Here is a 14680-nt window from a genome sequence, read left to right as displayed (position 1 = left end):
AAGGAAGGGATTTTGGTACACCCTTACCTGGACGACTAGCTGATCAGGGCAAAGTCTTCGGAAGAGAAGCTGGCAGGTGACCAGCAGAATCAAGAACTTACTGCAGGAACTCGGTTGGGTTGTGAACATGAGCAAGAGCAGTCTGCAGCCCTCTCAATCTCTAGAGTACCTGGGGGCCCGTTTCAACACCAAACAGAACAAAGTCTTCCTCCCTCCCCCGAGGAGAAGGAAACTGATGGAACAATTAAGACAATTGAAGACCAATGCATGCCCCAAGGTATGGGACTATCTTCAAGTCCTCGGCCTCATGGCATCAACCCTAGAGGTCGTCCCACGGGCAAGGGCGCACATGCGACCACTCCAGCTCTCCTTATTGTCACGATGGAAACCACTGTCCCAGGAGTACTCAGTTTGCCTCCAACTACCAGAAGAGGTTCGTTCTCAGCTTCAGTGGTGGCTACAGGAAGACCATCTAAGCAGAGGAGTAAGCCTGTCCCCACCGAACTGGATCTTGCTCACCACGGATGCCAGCCTGCGAGGGTGGGGAGCCCACTGTCAGGAACTGACGGCTCAGGGACAATGGAACAAGGAGGAGGTGGAATGGAACATAAACCGCCTGGAAGCTCGAGCAGTCAGACTAGCATGCCTGCGATTCAGTCACAGACTAGGAGGCAAAGCTATTCAAGTAATGTTGGAGAACGCTACAACGGTTGCTTACATCAACCACCAGGGAGGAACCAGGAGCCAGCAGGTGTCTCTGGAGATAGACTCTCATGGCATGGGCGGAGATAAACCTACAAGGGATCTCGACCTCCCACATCGCAGGAAAAGACAACGTCTCGGCAGACTAACTCAGCAGAGGCAGCCTGGACCCAGGGAAATGGATGCTGTTGACCACAGCCTTCCAACTGATAGTAAATCACTGGGGCCTCCCAGCCATGGATCTACTGGCCACCTATCTCAGTGCCCAAGTCCCCAGGTTCTTCAGCCGCAGACGAGAGCCACACTCCCAAGGGATCGACGCTCTCATCCAGACTTGGCCAGAGGAAGACTTACTGTACACCTTCCCCCCATGGCCACTACTGGGCATGGTCATCTGCAAGATAGAACATCACATGGGGCTAGTTCTAGTGGCCCTTGATTGGCCAAGATGCCCATGGTACGCAGACATGCAAAGACTCCTTGCGGGGAGCCCTCTGTGCCTACCTCCTCACAGGGACCTTTTCCAGCAGGGCTCTATTCTTCACGAAGATCCATCTCAATTCTGTCTTATGGTCTGGCCCTTGAGAGAACTCACCTGAAAAAGCGAGGTTACTCGAAGGCCATGATTGACACCTTACTCCGCGCGTGCAAGTTTTCAACATCTCTATCATACATACGGATCTGGAGAGTATTCGAAGCCTGGTGCGATGACTGCAGCATACTCCCACGGACGGCCAAGATCCCCATGATTCTGGAGGACCTACAGGACGGTAGGAAGAAGGGGTTGTCACTCAACTCTCTCAAGGTCCAAGTAGCCTGCTTCAGAGCCGAAGTAGACGGTATCCGGCTATCAACTCATCCGGATTTGTCCTGTTTCCTAAAAGGGGCTAAATAACTGCGGCCACCCCTAAAGTGGCCGGTGCCCCTATGGAATCTCAATCTAGTATTAGAGTTCCTAGCAGGGGCTTCCTTCAGATCAACACGTGGTCTGCACTACACCTCTTAACATTGAAGACTGTATTCCTGGTGGCAATATGTTCAGCTCATCGCGTCTCCGAACTACAGGCACTATCCTGCCAGGAACCGTTCCTTAGGTTCACTCTGGAAGCATACAGCTGCGCACTGTCCCAGCCTTCCTACCGAAAGTGGTTTCAGAGTTTCATTTGAACCAGGCCATCTCCCTGCCATCTCCGGATGAACATAAGGACTCTGAAGACTCACGCCTTCTTCGCCACCTAAATGTCGGCAGACTCCTGATGCAATACCTGGAAAGATTGGAACCGGTGCGCAAAACGCATCGCTTGTTCGTTCTTCACAGTGGAAGAAGCAAGGAGAAGCGGCCTCGCGGGCGACCATAGCCCGCTGGATCAAAGAAGTAATCAAGGTAGCCTACATAGAGGTAAGAAAGCCCTTACCACTATAGGTAATGGCTCATTCTACTAGGGTCCAACAGTTTCTTGGGCAGAAACCAAGCTGTTGTTGCCCGCCGAGATCTGTCGGGCGGCGATGTGGTCCTCCCTACTCACCTTCTCCAGGTTCTACCATCTGGATTTCAGGCCTGAGAAGACACAGCCTTCGCAAGGGCAGTACTAAGTGGGCCACGGGCAGCCTCCCACCCTGTCCAGGAGTAGCTTTTGTACATCCCACTGGTCCTGAGTCCATCTGGCTACACGCTAGGAAATGACTTACCTGATAATTTCGTTTTCCTTAGTGTAGCCAAATGGACTCAGCATCCCACCCATGGCTGCCCCAGAGAAGGAGCACCTCGGAAAGTGAACCTCGAGACTAAGCACGGGTAAGCCGCTGCCTACCCCTAGTTCAAGACACCCACAGTTTGTCCGGTGTTGGCGTTAATTGGTTGAATGCCCTGGCGGTCTCCAGTTTTGAAATCAGTTGAACAAGTTTTAATCAAGTTTAATCAAGTTATTTAAGCAATGATATATCCACAATGGCTTTTCGAAGAGAATACTGAAGAGCTGAGGTTACTGCAGGGGTATACCTAGAGTGAAGTCAGCTTTGAAATCTGACTCCGTCTCCCATCTGCTAGCAGAAGAGCACATAACCCACTAGTCCTGAGTCCCTCTGTCTACCCTAAGGAAAACGAAATTATCAGGTAAGTAATTTCTCCATTATATATAGTATGTGACAGTGAATCTAACCTACTATAAAATGGAAGTGGTTTATCATCCAACCAAATGCGTCATTTCCTGTATATTAATTGTTCCGAACTCTTTCGTTTAGCTTTTCTGCTTAATCCATACTCCAAGCATTTGAATATATTTGTAGATTGAACTAGATGTTTTATAATATTTATAAAACACACTGCTCACCAAGCAGTATCTTTCTTTTTAATTCTTCAACAAATATCCTTCATATTCCAAAGAAGCTGAGAGATTTTTTTTTTGTTGTACATTTTTTTAATATAGCAGATTCATTCCCTATCTTCTTGAAATATATTGGAAGCAAACCATCTCCATTCTTCTACTTTTAACCCTGCAGACATCCCTGTATATATTTTAAAGTTTTTTCTAAATATGACTTCTAGAACTAAGCATTAACATATTTGCCTTGGAGAAAACTGGAATCTGTAGTTGTGACATCTTGTAGGTTAACAAAAAGGAAGATAATCTATATAAGTTGTTAAGACCTCAGATGTCCCTTAAATACGGTCCTAGATTTATTTTTTCTGACCTAGCTCATCTTCCCCTATACTTGATTTTATGGACCAGATGAAACCTACCCTGATCAGTGGTCTGTAGATGGATGTTCATTTATGTCCTTTGGGAGTTTTCTCCTTTTAGGCCCTAATTGTATCTTTGCATGTACTAGACAGAGGTATTCACAGGGGTAGAGATGTGGGGGGGGGGGGGGGGGAAAACTATTTTTGTTTTTCAAAAATATATGTGCAAATGCATATGTGTGCTCTTGCTGCACAAAGTTCTGCATACACCTATTTATTTTCAGAAGTCTTACACATGTAAGTCTGCTTTGAAAATTCGGGCTGAAGTCTGCATATTCTTTCTACATGTGAACTTCAGCCCTATCTGGGCTATTATAAAATTACTCTCCCGTGTTATCTTTTTGGGGAACTTAGTATGTTTCCCATATTCAGTGCCCTTCTTTTTTGTTCTTATGGTATAGTTTTGATATATGTGTGAGGAGGGGGAGATGCAGAATACATAACACCTACATTCTGGTACAATATATATTATTTTATAGGAAAGCCATGTCACAGAAAACATGACTATATCCTCCTCTTATAGAATAGAATATGAGGGCCCAATATCGTTCTTGTGAGCATTTTTTATAAATAATAATTGGGTTTGTAAAAGATTATTAGAAGGGAACATTCATTATAGTGGGTGTTGGTATAGTGGATTTTGGTTTCTGATTCTGATAGATAACATAAGAAGATGCCATACTGGGTCAGACCAAGGATCCATCAAGCCAGCATCCTGTTTCCAACAGTGGCCAATCTAGGTTACAAATAAAATTGTTTAAACACAAATACCCAGATATTAAGTAGATCCCATGCTACTAATGCTGGTAATAGCAGTGTCAATTCCCTAAGTCAACTTGATTAATATCAGTCAATGGACTTCTCCAATAACTTATCCAAACCTTTTTTAAACCCAGCTACACTAACTGCACTAACCACATCCTCTGGCAACAAATTCCAGAACTTAATTGTGCATTGAGTGTGAAATATTTTTTTTTAATTTGTTCTGAATGTGCTACTTGCAACTTCATGAACTGCCCCCTAGTCCTTCTATTATCCAAAAGAGTAAATAACCGATTCACATTTACCTGATCTAGACTACTCATGATTAAGTTCTGTTTTGATCTTATCCTTTAGTGTTGGTCTGCCTGAGGTTATAATTGCAAGAAGGAGCAACAGAAACATACATAGTAGTTCAGTGGATAAGCAAGTGTTTGTCTAAAGGAAACAGTTGCTGTCTATTCTGTTCTGTGGTTCATATATAATTTATAAGTAGCCTTATATTTTGATTGTGGCTTGGAAATTTGCTGTGTAATTCAACACACAATATTGATAGAATAAGAGGCTGTATCCTCCTAAAATGAGTTTCTAAGTTGTCATTTCAATTGTGGAAGGGGAGTAGTAGTCTAGTGGTTAGAGCAGTGGGCTATGAACCAGGGAAACCAGAGTTCAAATCCCACTGCTGCTGCTTATGACTTTGGGCAAGTCACTTTATCTTGTTGCATCAGGTACAACTTTAGGCTTGGATTCACAAAGCCATGACTTTTTTTATCACGGTGAAATCCCAAATATCTCCGAGTGGGTGGGTGTTTCCACAATATTGTAAACCCCCCCCCCCCAAAAAAAAAAAAAACCGCAACATATTGTGGCTGTATCGCGGCATTTTTTTTTTTTTTGCAGTAAAAGTCACAAGGCAAAACAATGTGACATATCCCATTACTATGCAATAGCGGCCCCCAATGCACAGGGCCGCCTTAAACAAATTGCCTTAAACAAATTAGCTGGCAAGGTAGCCAAAAGTGCCCAGGGGTCAAGCTCTAGCCCTGTACTCACTCTGGGGTCATCAATCAAAGCAGCCCCATCAACAGCAGTACAAAAATAGATTTGAAAATTTACATGGTGACAACCCTCCCACCCAATCCTGTCCTCATAGAATAAATAGTGTGTAAAGGTTAGCCCCTCACCCCTCTCCATAACAAATAGTAAAAAGATGCCCCCCCCCAACTCCAAATTTTCAAAATCCCATTAGTGGTATAGTAGGTCACCCTCTTCCCCCCCCCCCCCCCAGACCTCCAACCAAAAAGAGATCTTGGATCATTAGTGGGTCCCCCTCCTGACCTCCCCACCCCATTACTTAAAAAAAAAATAGAAATCTTGCAAGCTGAAAGGGTCCAGGTTGCCCCTTAGCTCCAGTCAGTGCCATTTTCCACTGTCCTTGTCCCTGTCACATGACTGAGGCAAGATCCAGGCATCAGCCAACCACATCTCTGTGGTCCAGTGCCTGGACTTTGACCCAGTTATATGTCAGGGGCAAGACCTGTTTGGCACCATTTTGGAAAAAGCGCCAACTGGGGCTAGGGGGGCATCGTGGGCCCTTCAGCTTGCAAGATTTCTAAGAACATAAAAAAAAAATTGCCATACTGGGCCAGACTGAGGGTCCATCAAGCCCAGCATCCTGTTTCCAGAAGTAGCTAATCCAGGTTACAATAACCTGGCAAGAACCCAAACATTCAATAGATCCCATGTTACTAATGCCATTAATAGCATTGACTATTCCCTAAGTCAGCTTGATTAATAGCCGTTTATTGACTTCTCCAGAAACTTATCCTAGCCTTTCTTAAACCCAGCAGCACAAACTGCCCTAACCACATCCTTCAGCAATGAATTCCAGAGCTTATTTGTGCGTTGAGTGCAAAAGAATTTTCTCAGATTTATTTTAAATGTGCTACTTGCTAACTTTGTGGAGTTGCCCCCTAGTCCTTCTATTATTTGAAAGAGTAAATAACCAATTCACATTTACTCGTTCTTGTCTTCTCATGATTATATAGACTTCAGGTATCTCTTCTCCAAGATGAACAGCCTTAAACACTTGAGCCTTTCCTCATAATGGAGCCGTTCCATCCCCTTTATTATTTTGGTCGCCGTTCTCTGTACCTTCTCTAATGCAACTATATATTTTTTGAGGTGCGGCGACCAGAATTGCACACAGTACTCAAGGTGCAGTCTCACCATGGAGCGATACAGAGGCATTGACATTCAACATTTTATTCACCATTCCCTTCCTAATAATGCCTAACATTGCTTGCTTTTTTGACCACTGCAGCACACTGTGCTATTTCAATGTATTATACACTATGATGCCTAGATCTTTATTCTAGGTGGTAACCTTTAATATGGAACCTAGCATCATGTAACTACATCACGGGTTATTTTTCCCCTATATGCATCATTTAACCACATTAAATTTCATTTGCCATTTGGACGCCCAATCTTCCAGTCTGGCAAGGTCCTCTTGCAATTTATCACAATCCGCTTATGATATAACTATTTTGAATAATTTGTTAACTGCAGATTTGATCACTTCACTTGACATATCCCTTTCCAGATCATTTATAAATATATTGAATAGCACCAGTCCAAGTACAGATCCTTGAAGTACTCCAGTGTTTACCTTTTTCCACTGAGAAAGTTGACCATTTAATCCTGCTCTCTGATTCCTCTCTTTTAACCAGTTTGCAGTCCACAAAAGGACATCTCCTATCAATGACCTTTTAGTTTTCTTAGAAGCCTCTCATAAGGGACTTTGTGAAACGCCTTCTGAAAATCTAAATACACATCATCTTTTGGTTCACCTTTATCCACATGTCTATTAACCCCCTTCAAAAAAAATGTAGGAGGTTTGTGAGGCAAGACTTCCTTTGGGTAAATCCATGCAGGCTGTGTCTCATTAAACTGTGTTTCTATATGTTCAGTGATTTTGTTCTTTAGAATAGTTTCCACTATTTTTCCTGGCACTGAAGTCAGGCCTACTGGTCTATAGTTTCCCAGATCACCCCTCAAGCTGACTTTAAATATTTTTTGAGGTAATGGGGTTTGGGAGGGTGGTTTTGGAAGCTTTTTTGGATGGGGGACTAGGAGGGAGGAAGGTACTCTACTATATAACCAACAGGTTTTTGAAAAGTTGGGAGGTGGGAGGGTCCCCATCTTTTTACTATTTAGTATAGAAAGGGGTGGGGGGGGGACGACGACTATCTTTTGCATACTTTAGGGGTTGGAGGAATTGTTGCATGAACTTTCAAATCTTTGTACTTTTGTTGACAGGACTGCCTCAATTGATGGCCCTGGAGTGGGTAAGGAGGTAGAGTTTGACCCCGGGTACTTTTAGCAACACACTTTTTTTTCATACCTGGGCCCTTTAAATATAATGTGTGAGCCTTGGGACCCTCATTAGCGTCTCAATGCTCTTGTGTTTAGATTATCGATTTTAGGAAAGGTGTAGCTAAAATAATGTGGCTGACAAATTTCTAAGTCTGCCACATTATTTTATTTACACTGAATTATCTCTGCATGAGCTGCTTTGTATGAATTTACAAAATTCATGCATGCAAATGCCAGGCAAAGCAGCCAGGCTTTAGAATTTAGATAAATTGGAGCAAATAATGGAAAAGCTTTGCTATAACTTAACAAATTTGAAGGTCTTTAAAGGAAGATACTTCTTTGACAGTGGTGCCAGCTGATAAGGGAGGGGGGTATAGTTGTGATTGATACAGATATATATGAGGAAGAAGCTTTATCCCAGTTCTTAATACTTGGAAGTTACCAGTGACCCCACTCCACAATTATTAAAAGATGTAGGAACGATACTAAATGAAGCGTTGAAAGATCATATTATAACATGTGAGGAATTTAATTTTTTGCATGTACCAAATTCTACTTTTCCATATTTTTATATGATGCCTAAAATACATAAATCCAAAGGGGTTGAAGGAGCACATTCTGACTGGGCAATTTTTAAGATTTCGCTGTTTGTGTACCTCAGTGTCAGAATATAAAATTTAAGCTCAGAGTTTGTGTGATAAATTTTTGGCGAGAAGTTACTCGAGGTCAGTAGTGAGAGCGTATAAAAGAGCATTATATGCTAATAGGGATAACTTCTTACTTAAAACCATAAAAGATCTGCTTGCTCGATTTATATATATATTATTCCTTATTCTACCAATATGAGTGCAAGCAAGGACATTATTCGATGTCATTGGTCAGTAGTATCTTCTCTGTTTGAAACGGAGGAGGATCTGATTTTTGCAGTGAAAAAAAAAAGATGTAATTTACAAGCTTGTCTTAAAAGACATAATATGATGATTGCACCAGTTGAGATCCCAAGTGACCAGTCTAGTTGTAGTTTGTGTTCAATATGCATGCAGGTGTAAGAACTACAGGTATTCACACCCAAACTTAAGTACCTGGAGGAAAGGTCCATTAACCATTATTAAGGTAGAGTTAGGAACAGCAGCTTGGGATCCCTCCTGGTACTTGTGACCTAGATTGACCATTGTTGGAAACAGGATACTGTGCTTGATGGACCTTTGGTCTGACCTAATATAGAAAGTCTTATGTTCTTATGTTATGGTCTTCCTGATTATCTTGGGAATATTTACAAGTTCAGAATGGGTTGGCAGCTTCAGGTCAAAGATATAAAAGGAAGGTAGGTCAACACTAGACCTTGATCAAGGTTGGAGGGCTGGGCTTTACTCCAAACTAGGTTTAGGCAGGGCTGTGCATCTAGTCTGTAACAGTAAAAAGCTTTACATTTCTTACGACATCTTCCTTTGTTATGGGGTGGAGGCGGGAAGTAGTTATTAAAGTTTTACTGATTTATCACTGAAAATGGTGATATTTTCAATGTGAAAAATATTGATTCAAATTGAAGCAATTTTTGTATGAAGTAACTTTGGGGTCAAAACTTTGAACTTCATCCCTCTTATCGTTATTCAAAGTCCAAATTAATTTCATTTAGTTTGAACAGTAGCTCGAGAGACTAAAAGTAATGCAAATTTAATGTTTAAAAGTATGTGGTGTTCTTTTCTTTTTCTTTTAATGAATCTGAAGCTTTTTACTTTCTTAGTAATTGGTTGATTGAGGTGGTGGGGGAGGGAAGTATGATAGAAACTGACTTGTATTCTGCAGTATTTTTGTAAGTCATGTCCTATTAATAAGTGCAACTGAATAGTTTAATAACTTTATTTCAGGCAAGAGTTCAGCACTGCATCTGCTCTGTAGCCAGTGATCATTCAGTAGGACTCTTGAGTTTGCGTGAGAGAAAATGCATCATGTTAGCATCTCGCCATCTCTTCCCTATTCAAGTAATAAAGTGGAGGCCATCAGATGATTACCTCATAGTGGGATGTTCGGACGGCTCTGTGTATGTCTGGCAGATGGATACTGGTAAGAATGGGCATTGCAAACTAATTGGAATGTTTAAAAGTATTCCCTTACTGAGCCAGCTGCAGGTCACTATTTTTTTCAATATCTTCTTGATGACAAAAGGCTGGGTTTGTGAGAGACCTAGAATTTCCCCTACTTCCAGTTGACCTGGGAGTGTTCAGAAGGAAGTCTTTATCTTTGCAATTTACTGCAGCAGTTAAATTCTCGTAGAACACTTCTGATGGCTGAAGAGAGAGACCTGCATTGTTGGAGAAGGTTGTCAGGAATCTTTTCGGTGAGTGGTAGGGGCTATGAAACGGATGGATGGGTATGGTGCAAATGGCTCATTTATGGAGTAGAAGGGGGAAGACCATTGTTAACAATTAGAGATATAAATAAAGCTCTGAACTGGGATTTCTTATCTTAACAATAGCAGAAATAAAGTTAAAATGTTTCTAAATATCTAACAGATATAAAAAAAAACCCCCAAATTATAGGAACACAATATTCAAATATATCCAAAAATGCATAAAATATTTATTACGTTTTTAGTAATGAAACATGCTAAAATTTTATCCACTCTTTTAATGCTAGCAACTGCATTGCCATGATTTGTAATACGCAACAAAATTGTATTTCATCATAGGTAGTGATCTTTTAGCATGTTTCATTACTAAAAACTTTACAAAACTTAATATTTTGTGCATTTTTGGATATATTTGAATATTGTATTGTTCCTATAATTTGTTTTTATATTTGTTTGTGTATATGTATATATGTAAAAGGGTTAACACCACTCTTAATAGAAATGGTAATTTTACAAATCTTTCTATATAATTGAAAATGTTTTTTCAACTATATCATTTTTATTAATGTGAAAGTTGTTTCCTTATATATTGGTCAAAATGAGTTCAAAACCAGTATACACAGTATTGGCATTATATTATTATACAAATCCTTATTCTTCTAAAAAAAACATACCAACATCCATACTCTCACAGCTTACACTAAAATGTAGACCATAATGACCCTGAAATTCATAAATACAATACTTTCCCACCAAAGAATTAACAGTAGATCAAAAAATATCCCATATGGAGGAAAAATATTTTCAGGAATCTTTAAAGCCTCTAGAAAATATCTTTACATTTGTATAGGAGAAACTAATTTCTGTTTGGGAAAATGTATAAGGTCCTTTCCAGATAGGCTAAATTTTGTTTGTTTTGTTTTTACTATAATTGTAGTAAAATACCTTATCTCCAATTTCATATTCTTTAGAAGTAGCTTTTAAATCATAATAGACCTTTCTACCTCTGACATTGGCCTTCAAATTATTCTGTGCAAAGGTGCTTTGCAAATGTTCCCACAGATGGGTAATATGGCGAGAATCCTAACACCCATAAGAGAGAACATATTACACCCATTCTTATCGATCTGCATTGGCTGCCCATCCCTTTCCGCATTCAATATAAAACCCTGACCATTCTTCACAACATTCTCTACAAAAACAACTCCACCTGGCTCAAGGAAATGCCTCACTTCCACTCTTCCTACCGCCCCACAAGATCCACCCTTGCAGGCACACTACAGCCCCCCCCCCCCTTAAAAATCGCGCACTTCTCCACCACCAGAGAAAGAGCATTCACCATAGCAGGCCCTGCCCTCTGGAACTCCCTCCCCACACACCTCCGACTCGAACCCACCCTAAGAGTTGAAAAGCCCATACTGTGTTTAGCAGGTATTTCTCACACAGAATATTTCTTTTCCACATCTATTAGAGTGCGCTGGCATATGCCATGACTCTCCAGTTGGTATCAGGTTTCTTATACAAGACAGCACTTATGCACTCTGGAGTGAAGGTTAATTCTAGGAAAAAAAAATCCCTGCTGCTTTTGAATAAGCAAGGCAAGGAATTTCCTTCAACTTGTCTATTGCTATTTGCTGTTTGAATCCCCACTGCCATGGTTCATCCTTCAACCACAACAGAGATTCCTCACCAAGTGGACACTTCAATACTACAACAAATACTTTGTGGTGATATTTAAATTCGATGTTCACTGAAAATCAATTCAATTTTTATTATATTTTTTAATTTGATAAAAATTTTTTGTAGGAGATGGGAATGGATTAAAGAGTTAAAGGCACCAAGGGGGTTGCCGTATACATTGTATGAAACCATTCCCATCTCCTACAAATTTTTTTTATCAAATTAAAAAATATAATAAAAATTAAATGGTTCATCCTTCGGCAGGACTTTTACCAGAGATTGCATGATCTCTGTATACTGATCTATGAGGTAACAGGAGTACTTGCATATTCCCAGGAAAGAAAGTAGCTCTTTTGGATTTTTGTTTTTTTACAAGATTTCTATTTTCTTCTTTTGGGACATAGGATATAAAGTCAGTTGGACTAACTATTGATTGCCTTCCTACATCGCTTATTTAAAAAAACCTCTTATATACCATTTGATGTAATGGAGGTAGATCCAAGCAGTTTAAAATGTTACACATGCATAATAAAATACAATATAACAATAGTAAATAACACAGATTAAGAAAATAAATATAGCATAAAATGTAAGGGAATAATGTTAAAGAAATTAAGTGAAAGCAAGCTTGAATAAATATGTTTTAAGTGCTTCTTAAATTCTTTGTTAGTGGGAACTAATCAAAAGTTATCCAGAAGAGAGTTTCATAGAGAAGGGCTTGCAACCGAGAAGTCTTGATGTCTAGTAAGGTCTAGTCTGGCAAGGCAAACATTAAGAACTTCTAGTGAACACTTGTTGGTTGAGTGTAATTGTCTTGATTGATAAATCCAAAGTAATGTTATGGATTCGTTTAATTTTGTTTTGCATGTGAAATGAAACAGGGAGCCAATGTAAAGCAGATAGTATTGGTGAGATGTGGTCTGTAGTTTTTGAATTGGAAAGAAGTCTTGTGGCCACATTTTGAACAAGCTGTAGTGGACTTAGAGTATAGTCAAGTAGGCTGTTAGAGTAGTCAAGACCAGAGAATATTATGGTTTGAAGAACCAAATAGAAATCATTGTGAAATAATAATGGTTTTAAGTTGTTTTTAAAGTATGGAATTTTTAAAATTTTTTGACTAAAGTGGAAATATGGTTGGACATTGAAAGTTCAGAATTGAGTATGACACAGAGGTATCATGCTTTGGTGGAAATTGGAATGGAACACTTATCAATACTAAGGTGAGATGGAGGTCAACAGGAGGATAGTGGAAATGTAGACAGATGAAATATTTCCTTTTTTGAGGTATTTAATTTACATCTGTTTTGTGAGAGCCAAGTTTGATGGACTGGATACATAGAGATACAAAAGAGAGGGTTGGGGAACAAGAGTTGTATGGAACAAGAAACTTTTCCAAAAGACGGCAAAGAAGTAACAGATAAATATTGAAGAGAATGACAGAGCAGAACTTTGAGGAACGCTCAAGATAACAGTGAACCAGTCCGAGTGATGTTGAGAATTATCAATTCTTTAAGAACGGCTGGAAATGAACCAGTCAAGAACTGTATCTGATATGCCAACTGATTTTAACCCATTAATAAGAATCTGGTGATCTATGGTGTTAAAACCTGTGGAAATGTCAAGTAAAAGCAGTATGTAATTGGTATTTGTATCAAATCCACGGATAGTGGTATCAAAATAGAAAGTAGAAGTATTTGAGTGCTGTGTCCCTTTCTAAAGCTATGTTGATTAGGATGAAGAATGGAATTATCAGTAATATAATCTGAGAGTTGGTGCAGGACCATGGATTCCTTGACTTTTGCCAAAGAGGGAAGAGAGGTAATAGGATGCAGACTGTTTAAATCAGAAGTATCAATGTTGGGTTTCTTTGGAATTGGCAGAATGGAGGTACATTTTAGAGAGTCAGGAAAAGAGCCAGAGGAAAGGGAAAGATTAACTAGAGCAGCTAAGTGAGCAGATAAATACTCATGGGAGGCATGCAGGAGATATTCAGAGCAGATGTTAAATGGACTGTGGGAAATCTTGAGTTTGGAAAGAATTCGTAACTGTAGAGGAATCAATGTTGTCAAAACTGGACCATGTACTTGAAACAGGAGGTATGTTGGGGTTTGGTATAGGTAGGTGATGAAATTCATTAGATATACTGTTTACTTTAGAGTTAAAGTGGTTAGTTATTTTGTTCCATAGGTAAATATCAATAAAGTCAAAGGTTTTTATTTTAGATTTGGTGATAGTTTTCACAATGTTAAAGTTGTAGAATTACCATTAGCCTTTAGAGAATATCAGTAACCTTTAGCCTACCTGTAGCTGGGCCAAACAGGTTTAGTTTCTCTTTTTTTTTTCATATTAGAGAGAATCATTTAAACAAATAAACAAATAGGTACCATCACGTACTCGATAATATATAACATGTACAGCAACATCAACATCATCAATAATAACAATAAACAGAGTATGCATGGACAAGGAGCCATAATAGGGAGAACTGCTATGTCCCTTCTTTTATTCTGGGTCTGTGTATATCCTCCGTCTGACAGCCCTTTGGAAGGTGAAGTGACGTAATTCAAATGGACTTGTACGATCGGTGGCCTGAGTCTTTCAAAGGGGCATCCTCAGGTCAACAGACTATGTCTATATAGCGTATATAAAAGGAAATAGAGTGATGGCCCAGGTAAACCTTGCTTTGATGTATATAGCTTTTTCTCTATTTTGTTTAATCCCCCACCCCCCCTCCACCCCCCTCCCCATGAGATGGACACTCATCTTTTAAGTCAAAAACAACCTGCAGAGTTCATCGGGGCTCTATATGGTCCCAAGGACATTTATGGGGTGACATCATTTGTCGGGCTAGGCCTATGTACGCAATGAGGAGTTAAAGTCAGGGATTCCAGCTACCTGTTCTGGTGCTTCAGCTACCTGTTAGGTAGGGTAGATATAGTCTCTGTACTACTATATCATGACACTGCTCAGGTCCCCCCGAACTTTGGGGGATAAGGGGTTCACTACTGGTACCCACACTTTCATTACGGTGCTCAGACTTTTGGGAGAGTGTTGTTTGGCTGATAAAAATT

The 14680-nt window shown here is 40.1% G+C and overlaps 1 protein-coding gene across 3 annotated transcripts in view; it reads left to right on the top strand.

The window, feature by feature from the left end:
- The window catches only part of WDR7 (WD repeat domain 7), a 1145388-nt gene that overhangs the window by 179282 nt on the left and 951426 nt on the right, over positions 1-14680 (top strand). For all 3 annotated transcript variants that reach the window (XM_029579728.1, XM_029579736.1, XM_029579721.1), the window contains exon 13: positions 9448-9643. In XM_029579728.1, the coding sequence (XP_029435588.1) occupies positions 9448-9643 (196 nt within the window). The remainder of the gene's footprint in view (positions 1-9447; positions 9644-14680) is intronic.

Source organism: Rhinatrema bivittatum, chromosome 1 (assembly GCF_901001135.1).
Source record: "Rhinatrema bivittatum chromosome 1, aRhiBiv1.1, whole genome shotgun sequence".
NCBI classification, from domain to species: Eukaryota; Metazoa; Chordata; class Amphibia; order Gymnophiona; family Rhinatrematidae; genus Rhinatrema; species Rhinatrema bivittatum.
The sequence above is the reverse complement of the archived record's forward strand: the minus strand, read 5'-3'. Positions and strand labels throughout refer to the sequence as shown.